Source organism: Thunnus thynnus, chromosome 14 (genome assembly GCF_963924715.1).
Source record: "Thunnus thynnus chromosome 14, fThuThy2.1, whole genome shotgun sequence".
NCBI lineage: Eukaryota > Metazoa > Chordata > Actinopteri > Scombriformes > Scombridae > Thunnus > Thunnus thynnus.
In genome coordinates this window covers 2,767,407-2,787,999 of record NC_089530.1, presented here as the reverse complement: position 1 = coordinate 2,787,999, position 20,593 = coordinate 2,767,407, and the positions used below count along the sequence as shown (strand labels likewise).

General features: G+C 38.5%; 1 protein-coding gene across 2 annotated transcripts in view; it reads right to left on the bottom strand.

Moving 5' to 3' along the window:
• ttc27 (tetratricopeptide repeat domain 27) overlaps positions 1–20,593 on the bottom strand; it is a 103,701-nt gene that overhangs the window by 50,934 nt on the left and 32,174 nt on the right. For both annotated transcript variants that reach the window (XM_067609326.1, XM_067609325.1), the window contains exons 6-9: positions 18,555–18,713; positions 16,124–16,263; positions 9,700–9,812; positions 4,066–4,132 (exon numbers count right to left, since the gene is read on the bottom strand). In XM_067609326.1, coding sequence (XP_067465427.1) covers positions 4,066–4,132; positions 9,700–9,812; positions 16,124–16,263; positions 18,555–18,713 — 479 coding nt within the window. The remainder of the gene's footprint in view (positions 1–4,065; positions 4,133–9,699; positions 9,813–16,123; positions 16,264–18,554; positions 18,714–20,593) is intronic.

Sequence of the window (20,593 nt, the reverse complement as noted above, 5' to 3'; positions counted from 1 at the left end):
TACATCATTTTACCTGCATGATAACAGCAAAATTAGGGAAAATGTGTTTGCTGTTAATGGGAAGAAAGATATTCAAAGGTTCATGTAATAAAAGCACAAAGAGCCAGCCTGCAAACTTGCCTGGGGTACAGATGCCACTGAAAAGCAAAAGGAAGCTATAATGTGATTATTTTTTAAGAGAGACTATTTTTTACTATTTTATAGGCAACAGAACCTTTTGGCACAAGACAATACCAGCCCTGGGGTTAGCCTCCAGAGATTTGCTGGTTTTTTATTTTAATTTCCTGTCCCGTCAAATTCCTTCTGCCAAGCATTCTCATCAGCCTGAATGGACCTAACCCTCACAGTGCTTTCAGAGGATACTCACTGAATCGGCCAAGTAAGCTATCCCATTACTGTGCTATGACGTCTCTGGAGTAAGGGAGCGTCTCCAAACAAGCTCATAGCTGTTGAAAAAAGGTGTCTGGCTTGTCTTACAATGTTTAGCAATTTTGGCTTAGGTTTCAAAGTTGCAGTGATGGGAAAGAACAGCTGCGTCAAAATGTACCCAGCCCTGCTCTCTCATGTGGCACTTGGGATAATAACTGTGTGGATCAGGAACTCCTCTCATCGCAACAAGATGACCTTACATTCACCTGTGTCTGAGGGTAATGGGTTCGCGCGCTGGATGCTGCGATACAGTAACACTGTCTGATTTAAAGTTTGTTAAAGCAGATACAGAGATTGATGCATCGATCCCTTAAAAGATTCTTCTCTTGAAAACTCGACACCATATCTGGACTCAAAGGTTAACGTCAACTGAAATTCATTTTCCTAAATATTGTTGGCATTTGTTTTGACTTGTGCACTTAGTTGGTCAAAATTGTAGTTACCCAAAGAAGATAGTTAGCCTAGCTTGCTTGCTTGGGTGAAATACAATGAGTTCTCCAAAATATTGATTGTTGTAAAGGGACATACAGATTAAATTGCTAATGGTTGATAGCCAACAAAATGTGAAAAGAAGAACAAACACAGGCTATATAGGGCTATAAAGTTCTCCACTTAGTAGCACACCACAAAGGTTGTCAGAGCGTCTCCTAGCAATGTTGTCAGTCTGCTGATGTAATGGGAAATGCCCACCCTGAAGCTTGAAGCTTAAAGCCTCTTCATATTAGATTTAAAAAGGGCAAACTTCTGTGCAAAAAACGCATTGGCAAAAGATGCATTGAGGACGCATTGAGATCTGATCACTCAGACCACATTTAGAGGTGGTCTGGGCTGCATGTGGCCACATTTATTTAGCAGTGTAAACACAATGTGTCCTGGGCTGCACTGAAAGACCGCCTTCTCAACTGACGTCCTCTATTTTCCCGCAGACAAGGCACAGGAATTGAACTGCTGCCTCCTGTGTTCAACTTGTTTGATAACAGGATGAAGAAATGCGTTATTTTGTTTTTACATTTTTCATGTGAATTAAAAGAACATGATCCACCTCTCGTTTTTTCCTGTTTTTCCTGTTCCCCTAACTCATTTTCCTCTTCAATTTGACAATTAGATAGGATAGTTTCTTCTGTCCTGTCAAGTTCAACCTGAACTGTCTGAGTAATAGCCAACTTGTGGATGTGTAGAAGAACACAGATCTTTAATGAGCACTAGATCCTGACCAATCCTGTCCATCAGCATGTCAGGAGGTTTAAATAATCAATGAAGTTATGCTGCTGTGTCTCGTGCGCAAGTGCATGCAGCATCTCTCAATGGAGAGATACAGCTGAATATAACTCTATTTTTGTTATATATATTATGTCCCGACTAGCATTAACATGTTCCTCGTTGGCATGCATGTTAGCAGTAAGTTTCATCACGCAAATCCGATCACCAAACTTCTAGAACCAAATATTTTGCAAAGACATGCAGATTAATTTTGTTGTGCCACTTTATGGTGTGATCAGTCCCTTAGACACTGTTTCCACAAATTCATCCAAAAATGTTTTTTATCATCTTTTGAAAAGTGTAAAACATGCACAATAGCTATAGTATAATTAGTTTGCATTTCCTTACAGAAGAAGTGAGGAAATTCAAATTTCAATTCTACTTTATGGACACCTCTTCCTAAGAACACAATTATCATGCTGCATTCAGGTACTCTAGAGGTGCCTGTACTTTTGCTGGAGAAATAATTAATGGAGCTCTGATTGTGATGGCAAATACATTCTGAAGCTGTAGCTTGGGGAGTACAATTATTCCAGAGTGAACCAAAGACTGGGAAAGAAAAGTTCGGCCAAGCCTTAACAACAGCAAAGGATAGTAGATAAGTGTTCCATGATAAATAATGTTTCACTGGCACTGAAGAAGTACCTGACAAGCAGTTTTAAGCTTGTCAGGAAATTCTAACTGCTTTAATAAAAATAGTGAGGTGGTATTTGGGGTTGTCAACATGGATTTATGGTTTTGTTTTTCTCCACTTGTGCTCAGCTTTCTTGCAGTTCTCCTTTAGGTGAGTCATTTCATCAGTCCTGTACAGTGGTTTGTGTTTGGATGTAGTCTTTTTCAGTTTGCTGGTGCAACACTATTAACGGTTGATAGCCTTTAGCTTAGTATTGGAGTTGTTGACTTATACTGCTGGCAAAGGAAAAGTGTTCATAAATGATTCATATGCTTAGTAAAATTCTCCACAGCTTCAGAATTAAGATCATATTTCTTAACAACCATCTTGGTGACACTGCTAAGAAAAAGCTGGAGTAGTAGAATTAAACCGCCAGGTCAGATATAGAGGATACACCAATAAATCATTGATATTGAAATCCAATGTGGCCATGATTGTGAGCCAACCCACAAACATTTGAAACCAATTCAATACATTTAGAAACTCATGTACGATCATGTCATTATTTGTACTTTTGTACTAAAATGTACATTTTGGACTAATATGTAATAAAATTTGTACTAAACTGCAATTCAGATCTACATAATGATCAACATCTAAGGGATCTAGTATGTTAATAATTATGAGCAAAATATAAATATGTCAGTAAAATGTAAAAGCTGTCCAAATTTTTTGCACCCTGTCCCCCAGAATGTTGAGAACTACAGCATGGAAGTGATAACTCAATATGAACAGGAGGACTATGATAATTAATTAGGTTTCAGTCTGATTTATGAAATAAAATCAATAAAGTATTGCTTAACAAGCTTAAAGAGTTACTCTGGTGATTTAGTATTGCGTTTCCATAAAGTTGGGGCACTTGTGACAGACAGATTATAAAAAGAATGGTGAAAAATGAAGCAGCAGGCTGAGATATCTTGACTTTTAGTCCTCAGTATGGGTCAAGCTCCAAAAAAGCTGGATCCTGATGAATAATTGATGACGTCATCATCAGGGTTATTTTTTCAAACTACCTGCAGAGCCAAGGAAGACATTATACAACTGTTTTCACAGGCTGAGTAATATCGCTCACGATGTGTCAACTGAACTCTGTGTTAAATCGGTAGAGTCCCTCATTAAAGCAGATTGACTAGGATAGATATCCTGTTTGATACGTTTGTGGTGTCTATTTGGTACACCATTCTTTACTTTACCATTCTTTAATTACCATTCAAAACAGAAATGTCTAAAAGCTTGTGTGATACCCAGAGGGTCTGTGCCCAGAAGAAGAGCAATGTTTGGGAGTAACTGGGACATATTCATTCAAGCCTTTTTAGGCACTGATTGAGATTGTGGCTGTGCATATCTTTGCCATGGAAATCTTTCAGCATTTGTTGAGCTTGTTCATATCATGAGCAGGTTTCATTCAAACCAACAGCCACCGCTATTACAGCAAGAAATTGACGATGCAGGACATGGTCACTGGAAATTGATCTGACCTACACTCTTTAGACAACATTATTATTCTCTTGTGTATTGCTGTTGGGTTAAATAAGACAAAACCTTCAAGTGTAAAAGAGTGGAAGTCCATCTTACTCAATATTTCTGAATTGATTTTATAGGCAATAGGATACCAACCAAGCAAAAATAACAATGTCTATATGATCAAATTGTTAAAAGCATTAAAAATGGCGAACATAAAAACACAAATAAAAATGACTTACAGATGTGAAGGCCAGGAGTTCCTCTTCTGTCAGTTTGTGGACAGGATTGTTCTTCTGGAAGTCAGTGCTGCAAGACAACACTCTTGGTCAAGACACAGTCTACAGCCTTGCCCACGGCTCTGAGAGGTTCTATTTAGGTACTAACGTCAACATGCCAGCATGCTCATAGAGAAAATATTAACATGCTGATGTTAAGCAGTTATAATGTTTACCATGTTCACCATCGTAGATTGGTGTGTTAGGATGTTAACATTTACTAGTTAGCACTAAACACAAAGTACAGCTGAGGCCAATAGGAATACCATTATCTCTGCAAACCAAAGCCCTGGACAAATTAAAATTTTGTCCTGATGATGGCACCAGGTGGAAAAGTCAGCAGATCACTAAAGGGATTACACTTCATCCTTAGGGGATCCATGAATGATTGTACAAAATTTCATGGCAATCCATCCATGTTAACTAGAGGAAGTCAAGGGATCACCGTCTTCGGGTTTCATTGTCTTGGAACTATACAAGTCTGTACAAAGTTTCAGGTAAATCCATCAAATAGATTAATTTACTAGATAAGTGAAAAGTTTGACCCACTGGTGGCACAAGAGGAAAAGTCAGAGGAACACTTAAATCATTAGGATTCATATTCAGGGGACCATTAATGTCTGTAAAAAGATTATGCCAATCCATCTGATGGTTGTTGATATATTTCAGTCTGAAACATTGCCATCCATAGACCTAAGCTATTCACTAAGGAGTAATTACAGACTTTTACAGTGTTCAATATAATCAAGTAATCATTATAAAAAAGCTATTACTGATTTCATATCAGGATCATTAATAATTGTACCAAATTGGCAAGTTGGATGTCAAGCCATCTGATGTTTGATTGTAGTGTTGACCAAAGCAGTGGACCAAATGAGTGACTGACCAACATTAACATTTCTCCACTAGCATTGCTTAAAAAGTGCATCAAAATGAAACAAATTTGATGGAATCACTGTTGAAGTTTCCTGTTAAGTTAAAGTGCAGGTGGTGCCAGAAAGACATGCCTTGGCTGAGAGAAGATGACTTCTATCCAGAGCAAAGGATTTGAATTTCAGAGAGATTAGGTGCAATAATTACCAGTGGGCTTTTTTTTCTTTTTTTCCAACAGTGTTAAAAAATCTGTCAGGTTAATACAATACAAGGAGTTTACCAAGTCCTTTACCACTATTCACACTTATCCCCTTTGCATTCAATCCTCCAGGCAGCCCTGATTCAGAGGCAGTGATCAATACATTAGCATGGAAAGACAGACAGTGGACAGAAGGCCAAAGAGGCCTAAAGGTACAGCTGTGGAGAGGAATTCTGGAGAAGTCAATCTTACAGAGGCCAATATGGAGATTTTGTCTGAACAAAGTGACCAAATCTAATAAATCTATATAAGCTTTTATAAATCAGATCTTCAGAGGATGGCCTTTATGTGATGAAAGAAAGTGAACTGAAGTTAAAGTGCGTTTGGTGGGAAACCCACATATTTTTCTAGGTTTGCCAGGTTTCTCTTGGCACACTATGCTGATCCTGGGTAGGCACAGTCATCATTACAGACAAATCTTCCATATGATAAACTGCAAATTCTGACAAACCAAACAAATTTAATTCCCTTTAAAGATTTATTGTGGTTACCTCCCATTTCATTACAATCACAACACACAAATCAAGTAAGTTTACTTCTACTTTTGCCAAGTTGTGAACTTGGGTTAGCTTATGTGATTTAAATAAATCAAATAGTTTGCTGAAGGAGACTGATCCCAATAGTTTGTTTTGAATTTATTTACTTGCTCGACCTTAAAAGCCAGCCAGTGTTTATCATGAACTTAAATCTTTATTAGGCTTGGCTTGCAGAGAACTTAGGGATTAAGAGCTGCAGGGTCTGCAGGGAAACAGAGTGAGATATACTTAACTCCCCAGTGTTGTCTTCATGACAGAGGATACAAAAGCTAATTGTAACTGACACCTGGCACCTTGCCAAGATACAGTAATGGACAGGGAGAAAAAACTGGTGTAGCCTGAGGCCAAGGTTACTAATTCTTTACTACTGAAATGTGTTCACTGACTGACTGACAGGACCCCTTTCCCACGTCAGGTCCTTTATTAGATTTCACACTGCATTATCCATAAAGTCTTTGAGTTTAGGAAGAACAATTACACCTACAGCTGGTGTTTACATGCAATCTGTATCTGGATATATTATCTAGTTAATGACATCTGATCACCAGGCCTCTGCTTTTATACCTGTTGTAAGTTTTTGTTATCTCCATTTTTCCATTTTGATCAGATCTCAACATGTACATGACACGCAAAGACAACCAAAGACATGTGTTGGCTACTCTTCAGTGACCTTGCTAACAAGTCAAACACTCCTTATACTGTGGAGAGGTTTGCTAGCAAGCCTGTCTTACACATTGTAGCAGAGTTTCCTGAAGTGATGCTGCTGTTTGGGCTTTACTTATTTGTCCTTTGCTGAGGAAGTCCTCTGTTGCTTTTTGATAAGGAAGTTTGAGACAGCAGGAAAAGCTGAAGGTAACTGACCTTTCAACTTGTTGGCCAGAATTTGTCCTTAAAAATGAGATCAAACTGTACACATATCACCTGATTACACCTGACTTAGATTCGATTACAATGGAAGACCACCTCCAGATGTGGTCTGACTAAACCAATCATATTCTGATTGCAAAATGTTCTGGGTGCATTTACACGCAGTTTTCCTTATCCAGATACATATCACATGTTAACACAAATGGTTTCTATATTCCAAGTCAAGTACAGAATCCGATATGAGCTTTTTAAATGTACCTGACCTACAAGGTAAATATAAGATCGGCCAAGTGCCCAACACATCCACAAATGGAGAGAAGAGAATCCAAACAAGGTCAAATTCCCAGAGTTTGAACGGCTGAGGAGAACTCAGTTCTCAGATCCTCCTGACTAGGGACTCTTCAATTTTTTAAGCCCTTGGCTAAAATCTAATAAAAGGTAATCACATTCTGGGATGTGCTCTCATTAACACAAGAAGCTCTGACATTGAAGAGGCAATTAAAATACTTGATAGCACAGTGCATCTGGTCAAACTGACCACTTACTCTAGACTGTGTAATCCAGTGACTTTTAAGTGTCAGCAACAGTTTCACTAACACCGTCTACACATCTTTATCTCGTTTATATGATGGAAGAAATATGTTTCCATTTTAACCTGTGCTGGTGTTCACACTAGCTGCGTAATGGATCCCACTTCTCATTGGTCCTCTTTGTGCATAACTGCTATCCAGTGTCTTTTTTAGGTTTTTTAACTTATTTATGTGCAAGTAACTGATTATGAACTGGGCTGTAACCTCTATCAAACAGTTCACAGCAGCACTGTGACTCAATGGATCCAGTAACAGTGGTTCATCTAGCAATATGTGTACAGTGTCCACTGATAATTTTACCTTTCTTGGCATCAGTATATGAGCATACCTGTACATTTACAGTTTTCCCCACAGTTCCATCCAAACTGTGCTAAGCCAACACCATGTATCAACAAGGTGATGATAAATGTCACTTTAGTGGAGAAAATATATTTTCTCAAGGTGTTTTCCATGGATCAAGTAACAACAATTACCTATTTAAATTTTCACATTACTCTTTGGAAAACTCGAGGTACAGGATTTGACATTGTCTTGGAGCAGTATGCAGGTGTGCAGATCTCCCATTAATTTAGACAGACCAGCAGCTCATCAATCATCTCCTAGCAATCTCAATGACTGCTCCATTGACCTTCACTTGACCCTTCCAGTCCCAGCAGCAGCATGGGAATTCATCACTGACTCGCTGTGAAGCTAACTAATTTTATATCATGTTGAATGTCTTCTGTTCACCCTTTTTCTGGATGAAACCACCACTACAAACAAGTTCACAATTTACAGTACCCGTAGTGGTGCATCATAAATCCAGAGGAAAATAAAACAAAACAAAATATAAAATGAGGTCTGCAAAAAACAGGAAGGGAAAAAGCAGCAGATTTTATTCAATGACATGACTTTCTCAAGGTAAAAGTGATGCAAAATTAACTTCTGTGCTCCTGCTTCATTACTGAATATGAGACTATTTCCAAGCTGTTGTGATACTTAAATAGTTTAACTGTGATAAAAAAAAAGACACAACAGAGGGTTTGCTGGTCATGTCTTTGCTAGATGTGTGTTACTGAAAGAGAGACAATAATCGGCCCTTTTTCAACATGCATCACTATAAACAATCTCTACTGACATCAGAAAGTGGAAAACACAAGCAGCAAGCACAGTTCTTGCTGTCCCCATGTGGTATCTCCATAGCCCCGATGTGGAGTTAAACTTTGAGGAAGTGCTGTACAGCGTTCCTATATGGGTAGGCTTTGTAGCTTAAGCATAACACCTTAACACAAAACTATAAATGAAGCTTAACAGCATCTCTTACCCTCTTTGTGACAGGGGAATTGGAGGGAGGCTGCATCTGACAATCCTGTAACTTTACAAAACCAGGAGGAGACTAAAGCTGCCAGTTTGCTTCTTTAGAAGTGCTTGTCAGATGGGCGAATACCATGGGAAACCCCCTCCCTCAATATGTTTTCGTGGGCAGATTAGGGGGGCTGTGTCTGACCATTACTGCATTACTTTACCCACACCCACTTCACACTGTGATTGGCCAACTGGCAACTCAACGGACTCACCCTCTCAATGACAGCCGACTTTTCACTTCGCCTACAAGGTGGTTCTAATCAAGCATAAACTGACCCTAATACAGCAGGCTTTTCATCCCAACTTCAAGTGCAGCTATTCCAAACAGGTATAAACACTTAGTGTGGTTGAAGCATAATGAGATCTTTATCCCACAATTCTATTCTAGAATTTCAAAGGCCATTGACTAGCCTGCTATTTACTGTTCTCACACAGATGCACTTTGTCTATATAAAAAGTCCATCTGTCTGTCTATATAAAGAGGATTTAGCTTAATTCAGCTCCATGTTGACTTCTACAGGTGAGGCTACCACACAGCAGGCTTTCTGTTCTAACAAGTAAAAATAACAAAAAGGGAAAAAAGGGGAAGGGAGACAAAATCAGACCAGCTGTCTATAACTAGGTTGTTAAGTTTGTCCAAAAATAATCCAGTGAACAGATACAGTGGGGTCCAAAAGTCATTCAATTGAATGGGAAAGTGGTCTTGTGATATGACCATCTAAAAAGGTTACAGCATTGATAAAATAGAGTATTCACTCTTTTACAAGATGTTATCAAAGTCAGAATGACATGTAAGATAAAAGCAGTTATGAATATGGGATTTATTTATGCTCAGGCAGATTGAACCGAGTTGTTCATTAGCTCTAAATTGATGTGCAGGATGGTGGGAAATGATTTCAGTCTTCAGGCTTTGGAGGCAATTTCTCCTGAGGTGTGACAGATAAACATATAATCCTCAAATTTTTATAAGACCATCTGAAGTTTTTCCTGAAGTTCAGGTCACACAATTGATAGATAAGCATGACATACAAGTATGTTCCTTGTGAAGAACTGAATACATACAGCATTTATTGTCACATTTTAAGCTTAAATCAACTGATTTGATTGAGAACTTTGGTAGTGGACTTACCAAATGCCCAGGATGACGGCCTGCTCCTCAGCGCTGAGGTCAGGCAGCTCATACTGATCTGGCTCTGCTAAATTGATCTTATCCAACACGGTGTCATCACCCAGACTGCAGTCCTGTAAGCATGGAAACACATGGAGTCAGATGTGTACACATATGCAGCAGTCATAAAACATGGCACATGAAAAGAACAAAGCACCACCAAGTGAGCCAGCATTCTTTTTTGGATTAAGCATTACATATTTTTGAGAAACTACTTGCAGCCACAACTTTTAAAACTACACCTGTGAGACACACAACTATAAGACTGTATTCCTCATGCATGCTGCTGCTTAGTGGGTAATTTCTTGAAAATGGGTAATGGAGAGTGGGTACCTGATGGTGTTGATGGTGTTTTATCTAACATTTACTGATAAGCTGGAAATAGTTCAAAATTGCAGCCAATTGCAGACGGTCAGCTTTATAAAGAATTACTAGATGCAAGATATCAAATAAAAAAGCTTTTGGTTACAATTTACAGTAACAAAGACCTGACAAACAAAGGTGACTATTTTACCTAAAGATACATGTCCATTCTACTCTTTGCATGTCTTGTGATTCACTCGCATAATTTGAGAGGTAACAATACACAATTACACTGAAAAGTAATCTCAGACAAATCATAGAGTTATGACCACATGCTACCTTAACTTGAAGTTCACTGAGCTGCGACTGCACCGAGGTGACTGCACTAAGTGTGCATTCAGCTGCTGTTATACCATGAGATTCTAATAAGTGATTGGCCCTATCACATCTTTCACCTGTTTTAGTCAGAGCTGGAACTCTATCTGGGTCAACTCCTTCACTTGTTGGGGTCCACCACATGCTGGAGTAATTTTTCTCAATTGTAGCTGAGAGAAATATTTAAGGAATCTTGTTACTTGAATGCATCTCTATGTAGGTTAGAGTCTGTTGTAGTAACAATGGAGCCTATAACTAAATTACCCTAAAACTGAGATTTGTACCTAACCATGGATAGTGTGTACTTTGATATCTCTACTGACTGCTTTAGATGAGGTCATAGTATATCAGATGTTAAATTCACAGATTGTGAGAAAACACAATGAAAGGTACAGCCCAACATTCATGTATATAAATCTGGCACTTAGATCCCAAAGATGTGCTCACCTACACAGCACTTTTGGTCCCTCATAACCAACTTGGTTGGTTATGAGGGACTGGACAACTAGTTAAATGAAGAATGGACTTCACAGGTGCACCACGTTAAACCTGACAGCAAAGCAAAGCACTTCACGATGTCTCACATTCACCCATGTGCACACAGTCATCAGGAGCAGTTTGTGGTTCGGTGTTTTGAACAAGCACACCAAGATATGTGGACAGGGGGATCAAACCACTAACCCTGTGATCAATGGACAACCACTCAACCACCTAAGCTACTGCTTCCCACTTACAGTATGCTTTGTAATTCTTAGAAAACAACACTCAAATCTTCTCAGGAAAATCCTTATGTGAGAGCTTTAGGGTTGAACAATGCATGACACTTGGTCAATGCAGTCAAGTGCATTATTCTTGTCCAATCTTGAAAAAAAAGAGAAAATTCAATCCAAATCCTACATTGCGACAATGTGGTTTGGCACCTGCAACACGAACTCTGGATCGGACTTGCTTTCATTAGAATAACACAAGAGTGCCAAGTCCAGTCAGACCCACAGCGACAGATATGGCCCAATATCCCTACTGGCAGTGGTTTTGATTGGCCAGTGATGAAGGGTTCCTTCTTCGTCCCTCTCTTCTTTCCTTCTATCCATTCTAGATAGGAAGTCAGTGAGCTCTGGTTAATGACAGCCTTGATTGAGCCCATTTACTCCCCCTCCTCCAGTAATGAGGGCATTAGTGGTCTGAGCACAGCACAAGGAACTGGAGCTGGGCCACGGCCACGAGACTGAGAGCTCCATGGACCCACTCCAGCAAAGGTTTGAGAGATCAGAAAATATACAAGGAGGGAACCAATGTCTCATTCCTGAGATCTTTAGCACTAACTTATCAAGGCTCGAGTTCCTCTATTGCTACCAAGAAGGTTATGATTTCCGTCCGGCATCAATGTTTGCTTTTTTCATTTTTTGTTAGCAGGATATTACAAAAACTGCTGAACAGATTTCAGTGAAATTTGGTGAAATGTTAGGACATGGACTAAGGAAGAACTGATTGCTTTGTCGTGAAAAGAGTGCCACCATGTGGCCTTGTATAAACCGTGTATATATATATATAAAAAATACAATACAATAAGCCATGCCATGTTTTCTTATCTCAGCCTAGAAAATATCCAGTCCTAAACTAATTTGGTCAATAAAAAAAACCTACCAAAAGAAGATATTTTATTGATTTCCTTTATTTTTAATGCCATACCTTTTTCTATAATCAATCAGCTGCCAAATTCTTCCAATGTGCCCCGTTTGACATAAATTCTTGTAATTCTTGAATTCACTGTGCAGCTGCAGTGAGATTTAGATAAAACATGGACATGCACATTACATCTGAGCATCTAGCAAAATTTTATGGCAATTCACCCACAGATAGTTCTATAACCACATGAGAAATTTAAGTGGCTATTAAATTGACCATGTGTAGGATTTGCTTAAATTTTGCATAATTGATCTGGACATTATTTACATTTTTAGGATTGTGCAGCCTTGGTGGAAGTATGCGCTCTTTGATTGATATTTTTATGAATCGAAGTTGTGGTTTTCTTCTCTTGGATTTCATGTTGATGAGGTTTTCTGAAGGTGGAGGTGTTTGTGGGCTATGGTGGCTGTTAACAGGATTTCTGCAGGGTTCACCGAGTTGAAATTAAGATTTCTTAAGACCTTTTAAATTACCACATAGAATGCAATTCAATACATGTGTCAGCCATACTAACCAAAATATTAAAAGTATGAAGAAAAGCCATTGGGAATGATAAAGCCTAGAAATCTCTCTCAGACCAGAAGTCTGCTCTTCTGAAATGTGATGCTTGGTACTAAACTAGCATGGCAGCAGCAAGCAGTGGAAGGTAAATGAACCTGCTGGATATCAGCACACACTGTAAGCGAGAGGGACAGCGAGTCAGCAAGAGAGTGATTGACTGCACAGGAAAGAACCTGTGTAGAGTGAGGAAATGCACAGTAGGGATGAATGGGAGACTTATGAGGTATGACAGAAGAAAATAAGACAATCATAGCACTGTGAGTGTGTGTGGGATTGTACAAAATTGTGTTCTTTAAAGACCCTTCAAAAACACATTTATTCCTCTTGTCTCCCTGGAGCCCAAAGAGCATGATGAAACATTTAGTCTGTGGCCATTCTTCTTTTTTTGCTAGCTGGTATTTTGATGCGAGTGTGTATGTGTGTGTGTGTGTGTGTGTGTGTCAACTATAGTGGGCTTTTGACCAGCACTTCATCACGATGTGACTGACACTCTGGTCTGGGTGCTGGTGCTATAACCATGCAGCTGTGCAAAATGCCAATGAAGAGCAACAAACTGCTTTTTCCTTTTTCATAGAAAACATGACAAATGGGTTGCCACAGTCTAACATAACACAAAAGGGGACATAGTGCACACAATGACTGAACTAGGAAGGAAATTTGAGTGATCTGAATTTATTTATTCTTTATCTTCTTTCTAACGATGTAACATGATAATTTGCACGTGTTAACACGTTGACATGCCTATAAATTTGCATCTCTGAATATTGAACTAGCCACTTAAAAATGCTTTGCGTGTTTTGTGTACATGATCAGTTTAGCTTTGTTATTCACTGTGCTGATACAGTGCACCAGTGGGTGTGTGTATACTGTATACGTGCAGGTATGCATGCATGTATATGTGTAATAATGTATTTATATGTATATGACTATATATATGTATATCTGTATGTGTGTAATGTAATCTTTTTGGTTATTGCTATAATTTCATTATTTTGCAGCTGTTTAATCTGTTTTCAGTTTGTTTTATTATCTATTTTAACTTAAAGACCAAATCAAATAATAAAATGTATCATTCATGTATGAGTCCCCACATTTATGTTTTCCATGAGGCTAAATGATACATTTTCATAATAACATTAAATGTTTAACATGTTTGACATAAAAGTTTTGAAAATAGGCGGTGTTAAAGTAAAAACAAAGAACAGTCTAAATGGAGAAGTTGTCTAATCCAGTTGACAAAAGTGTTATTTAATGTGGAATACGCCAAACTTTTTGACCACTCGTCACAATCTTTGCCGTTTTTTGCCAATGTTTTGGATTTTGAATGGCCTTAAAACATGTTTTATGAGTGACATGTCAGTATGACACACTTTGGCTTAGACGTTCATTTGTCTTTAGTTAATGGAATGTCCAAAGCTAAATGTTGGATCCAAGAATAGTTTTTGTGAATTAGGCTTACTATTGTGACATCAGTCTGTATGTGTGGATGCCTGTTTGAACACTGTGTTTTGAAACCAAGGTGCTCTTTAGTTTCATTTATCAACAGAAATCTATAATCAGTTGGTGGACCTAAGGGACACCAGTCTTAATCTGAACACTGAACCAAACAGGCTCTTCAGACAAGAGGAAGGAGGAGTGAAGTGCATGTGGACGCCATTGGGCTAACAGTAGCAACAGGCTTCATATGGCATTAAGGGTCCAGAGTTGAACGTCTCCCTCTGCTGATGATGTTTGGTATTACAAATGATTTGCCCCTGTTGTACATTCTGGGCAGCAGAAAAGGCTAACGTGATCCTAAACAGCAGCATCTGGGCAAGGACATCCCTGACTGACCAAAGATGGAAAGAGAGCAGCCAATTCAGTCAATCAGAGAGAACCAACAATGTAGCAGAATAAGGGAAAAGAAAAAGTGCAGAATGGCAATTTACAACCTTGAAAGGAGTGGATTTGAATGAATCTTTTCCTATTGTCTCGTCAACCTACTCAGACATATCTTAAAACTTTGTCTTTGTTGGACCAACAAACAGGAAGTTAAGTCTCTCTACCTACATCTCTCCAGGCTTCAATCTATTTTGCACACCTTACCCTGCTCATTACCTCCTTGGTCGGACCTTCACCCACCTGCTTCTTTTGATTTAATGGACTGAACAAGTGAAAGAGTTTGTGTTTGATCAATAAGCATCACACTTATTTAATCTAATTACATTGTATTTATTTCATTATGATAATATTTCATCATTGAAGAAAATGAATTGATGAATTGTGTTTTTTCTTATCATTCTGTTGTGTAATTTAGTGGCGAAGCTATCCGGGTTATCAAATCTATTTATTTGTGTTTTAATGCAAGAAGTTTAGAATTATGATTATTCTCCAGTCTGGCACCTAATTGTTATTTTGAATATTTGGATAAACCAATGCTACAACAGGAGCTTCATCTTTAGAGAGTGTTTAGATTAATTATTCTTGAATCAAATCTTCATATGACGTTTTTATATCAGCCAGTTATCCCTCCTGCTGTTAAAGACTGGTCAAGTCACAATAGATGGATGCCTTTTAATCGTGCACTATCAAACTGAATTAACCTCAGCATCCAGGGAATCCAAATCTTACCAGTGAAATGCATTTGTAGGTCCTCCTACCTGCTAATATAATACATTAAATGAAGTGTTCATATTCTTTTACATACTGAAAGTCCATCAAGCAAGTAGGAGATCATGTCAAAAATGATCATGTTAAAAATTTAACCATGTTTAAAGATTAAATACCAATGAAAGTTCCAATGGTACACTGGGAAAATTTTCACAACACCAGAGTTCATGGTGAGATTTTTTTAAGCAAGACTAACATATTCTTCCTCTTACAAATTAAAAGTTGAATTTATAAACGATGAAACACAGCTTAATTCAATATGAGAGCTGTAACAATTAGTCAATTAATCAATTAGTCGATCAACTGAATTGCCAGCTATTTTAATCAATTTGAGTCATTTTTTGGGGAAAAAAATTCCCAAATTCCAGCTTCCTCAATGTGAATATTTTCTGTTTTGTTAGTCCACTGTAACAGTAAACTGAATTTCATCGGGTTGTGGACTGTTAGTTGGGACAACATTTTTGGTTGCATCTTGGGCTCTGGGAAACAGTGATAGACATTTTTCACCATTTCCTGACATTTTACGAACCAAAACACTAATGGATCAATTGAGAACAGAACTTTGGCAAACTTTAGGTATATATTGTTGGGTAACTAAGTAACCTAGTAACTGTTCTCTACTCTCTTCTATGCTACTGATACTTTGTTGATGCTTTGTTACAGTATTTACTATTATCTGGTAAAAACAACTTGGTCACAGTGCTGCCACTGTTCAGCAAGTCACAGTTTCTCGCTTTAACATCCATACATAATGGACAAGTGGTAAATATTGTGACCAGTTAGTTGGAAAGAAGACAACAGAGGCTCATACCTTGGGCAGCATTGCTTGAGGTGTGGGGACAGGAGTTGCTTCAGTGTCTGTCTGGCTAGGTTGGTCTTGCATTCTCTTGACCTCAAGGATGAGCTGAGCCAAATACTTCTGCTGAAAACGGGTACGTTTGCCAAGGGCACCTTGAATGAGCAGATGCAAACAGTTGTTACATTCAATCCATTTACACTCACTGTTCAAATGTCTCTTGATCTTATTCAATATGAGTTTCATAGACAATACTCAGCATTTTTAAAGGAATACTTAAGCATTTTGGGAAAGATGCTTTTTCATATGGAGAGTGAGGTTAGAAGGTTGATATCAACCGCATGTCTGCGCATTAAGTACAGAACTGGTGTTAGTTAGCCTAGCTTAGCATAAGACTGGAAACAGTGGGAAACGGCTAGCTTGGCTCCATCCAAAGTTTAAAAATATCTGATAACCCCTTGGAGGGGCCCGACCCCTAGGTTGGGAACCACTGGACTAAACTACATAACTGTATAGAAAATATTTCAAACTAGCTCCACCTCCAGCAGCTACAACAGTAACATGCTGCTCTAACACTGATGTTTCACTATTAATAATCTAATGATGTCATATATAATAATATATCAGTCAGAGGGACCAAACCACTACTTTTACTGCAATACTTTAACTACATCAAGTTCATAATACTTATGTACTTTTACTGCAATACTTTAAAAATACATCAAGCTGATAATACTTTTACTAAAGTAGGATTTTTCAAGCACTTTTACTTCTAATGGAGTGTTTCTGCGTTGCTGTACCAGTGCTTTTACCTTAGTAAAGGATCTGAATACTTCCTCCATCACTGGTCTAGGCTAAACCTGCACCTCCTCTCTAAATGGCATGATCTATTGAGGATTCACCACATCATTATCTCCAGTTCCAACCAAGTGGAACTGGTCTGAAAAGTCAAGCCAATGCGGAAGTGCCTTAAACCTGCATTCTTTCTAATGGCTGGCAGAGGCCGACTCCACTGGTTGCGAAAAGAAGTCTGATTGTATGGAAGTCTATGAGGGAATGACCGTACTTCTCATTAGTTTCAAGTCTTCTTCAATACAGCATGATGTTCATTTTGTAAATTAAAAGTCCCATTTAGAGTAAAATAGATGATAAAGAAGGGTATGCTTTAGGGCGTGGCTACCTTGTGATTGACAAGTCGCTACCACGGTGAAAACGTTGATTACGTAACATAACCAAGGCATAACCCCAGATTCACAGAGTATAGGCGTAGCTGCCACTATTTCACAGTGTGTTTTCAGTTCATGAAAGTTAATTGAAACATTTTGTTCACCTAAAATAGTCTTGTTCAGCATTTGGTTGTACTAGAAGACCCTCGAAGGAGTCGGTTGTTCGGTTTTTCCAGTAAGTACATTTTGTTTTAATGGTTTTAAGCCTGTTTTACAGTAGTGTAAATTAGCATTAGCATTATCACAGTTAATGCTGTAAATGAACCGTGCTAACCATGGATGTATTATAAGAGCTGGATACCAGACCAAAAATGGCGCCAATTCAATCCAATGAGAATTGCTCAGCAGGCGCCTACACCAAAATAAAAGTTTCTAGCTTCTGGGTTTGCTTCCGCATTGTGCAGCCTACTGAATATGCACAGTAGTGTTTCTCCTGCTGGCCCCGCCCACGAGTTCCTGCTCAGCCCATAGACATATTGTGATGATGTCACAAATTTTTAAATTGCTTTTCTCAGCTCAAGGAAAGTTTTACAAATATAAAAACTCCATGTATCAAAAAATCATAATAGAAAGAGTTGTAATTGACCATGTTTGCAGCTCAAGAGGTGTCCTGTCAACAGTTTTACAGATGTCTCTTTTCCAGTGGTTGTCTATGGAGAGAAATGCTTTTTGGGCGGCAGGGGGATTTTTTACTGCAATACCCTGAGTGACTACTAGTAAAAATTGGCTGCAATGCTGAGCGGCAGTGCCCTATCCAGCTTTTATAATACATCCATGGTGCTAACCAGTGCTAACCAAGCTAGAAGCTAGTGCTAGGGTCAGCTCCCCCCTCTCGTCCAATTATGGTCTCTTCTGGCTCCAAAAGTCAAAGATGGCGAAGGTCAAATGGTCAAACCAATGGGTGAAGTCCCAGTGACTAGGTCCGTATTTTTTACAGTCTATGGTTTCACTGCTATCCTCACATAGAACTGAACTGAATTTTGAGTTTAGCAAAAGGAGGCCACATTTCTTAGACACATTTGGAGAAGCCTTTAGTCTGGGGCATATTTGACAAACCACTAAGTCGTACTTGGTCTTAAAATGAGGCAGTTACTTAAATGGGACATTTTTGGTGAGTCAGTGGGTATGTATGGTACCTCCCCCTATGTTTCTCTGCCATTTTTGACAAGTCAATCAGTTATCCAATTCTCCAAGACAAGGTATTGCTGCATTCTACGTACCAGTCATGTTGATATTCAGCTTTGAGAGTTCCTGGGCCGCGTTGATGTGTTCCTTGGCTGGCTGATATTCATAGTAGGTCAGATTAGTGTAGACACACTCCAAGTGGAACTGGATAGCCAGGTTTCTGTGCTCCAAGAACAAAGACTTGCATTTCAGCACTGTGAAAAGAGGACAGAGAAAAACTCATTTCTAATTCTAACTTCTTCACCACTAACAACAATCCAGTCTCCAAAAGTATTTTATTCTGATAGAGAAAAGGAGAAGAGAGCAACATGTGTGGATTGTCAACAAGCTTCTTACCCCAGTTAACCACAATCAAGTTTTTCATGGTTATCAGTTGAAAACAGCCACTCAAATTACTTCTGCTTCACCTTAAACATTTTCAGATTTTCAACATTGTTACATGAAAACACTCAACTGTATGATGAATATGATTTCACCTACACTATATGTCTCTGAGGGGGCTTAGATTTCAGTTTACCACTCAACACCATCTTTGCCAATTACTGAGGCCAGAAAATCCCAAGTGTATGTATGACAGGCTATGACGCACAAGCATGCTACCTTGTTTTTTCTTGAAAGAATAGTTATCTTTCTACGGGATTGTGTGCATGGTTGCCAAGGACCTGTGTAAAAATTGTAAAACATCTGTGTTGAACCCATAGCTGCTAGAACATTGAGTTTTTGGAATGTTGCTGGTAAACTTTTCCTATTTGTTGGAAGTTTTGGAACAATGTATGTCTGCTAAACTAGTGTTGTAAAGTTTAGACATAGGTAAACATAGGTTACTTAATTTTGGATAATGCAGCTTGAATTAGGGATATCCCAGTCAAGTTTTTCTGGCCCTTAACCCGATCCAGGTTCTTTGATATTGGGTATCTGCCAATATCGAGTCTGATCCAATTCTTATATTTACATGGCAGGAGAAGATATGCAATGTTGATTTAATATTTATCTGGCACTTTTTAATGAGATTCTTGATCCAAATACTGAGGGTCCTGATTCAAAACTATTAAAGCTTAAATTAATGATCTGCCATGAAAAGATTAACCGGAAAGTGTGACTCCTGAAATTAACGTAATGCAAACCTCTAGAGATAAGATGCATCACACTGTTTGGAGTTGTTGGAAAAACAGAACCATGTTACTGTTACAGAGTGGAGCTTCTTTCTTCACAAAAGATCTTTGGAGTACAGACACTGGCTGTAGAGAACATGCAAATCAATAACAGCCAAGTTTAAATTTGGCCAGGCATCAAGTAATACACAGAATTAACATTGATTAGCTACAGCCAATGATCTGCTGCTGCTAGTTGAATGTTTTATATGTTGCTACTTTTTGCAAATAAAAACAAGTTAGAGTCAGTTTAGTGAATCTGTATTCTTCCAAACAAGAAGTCAGAATTCTGAATCACTCACCCCAGTGTGCCCAAAATATTTTTCACATTCACATATAAGAGTGAAATGCTGCATGTAGGCTGCTGTTGTTGTTGTAGCAGAGCAGCACTAGCAGGTTGAGGTGAACAAAACAAGGTACAGTAATGACAGGAGCTGCATTTGATCCACTTTATTTCAGCCCATACCAATCCTTAACAATATGTCTGGATCTGCCCAAGATACTTATTCTTCGGATCAGCTCAGGACCTCTAGTTTGGATATATAACTAGTATGGTCATATAGTGTGAAATATGACTTCTTATTATGCTCATGTAAACACTGTAGTTCACGCTATTCTTGGCTGCACCACAGAAGTATAGAGAAAAATCAAGGTTGACTCAGGGTGGGTGACATCCATATAACTGTCTGATGCTTCCTTAGTGCTCTCTTATTTTTAGCAGTGTGGCTCTAAGGATGGCAATGTTGGTCGACAACTATTGGACTGACTGCTGAGAAATCTGGTAGACGTATGTGGCTGCCAGAGAATTAATCTAAATATCTTAAGTGATCCTCAAATGTTCATGTGATGCCATCATTAGGTCTACATTTCAACATTTTCAGTACATTGGTTCATGATCAATACCTGCAGAACTAACAACATTC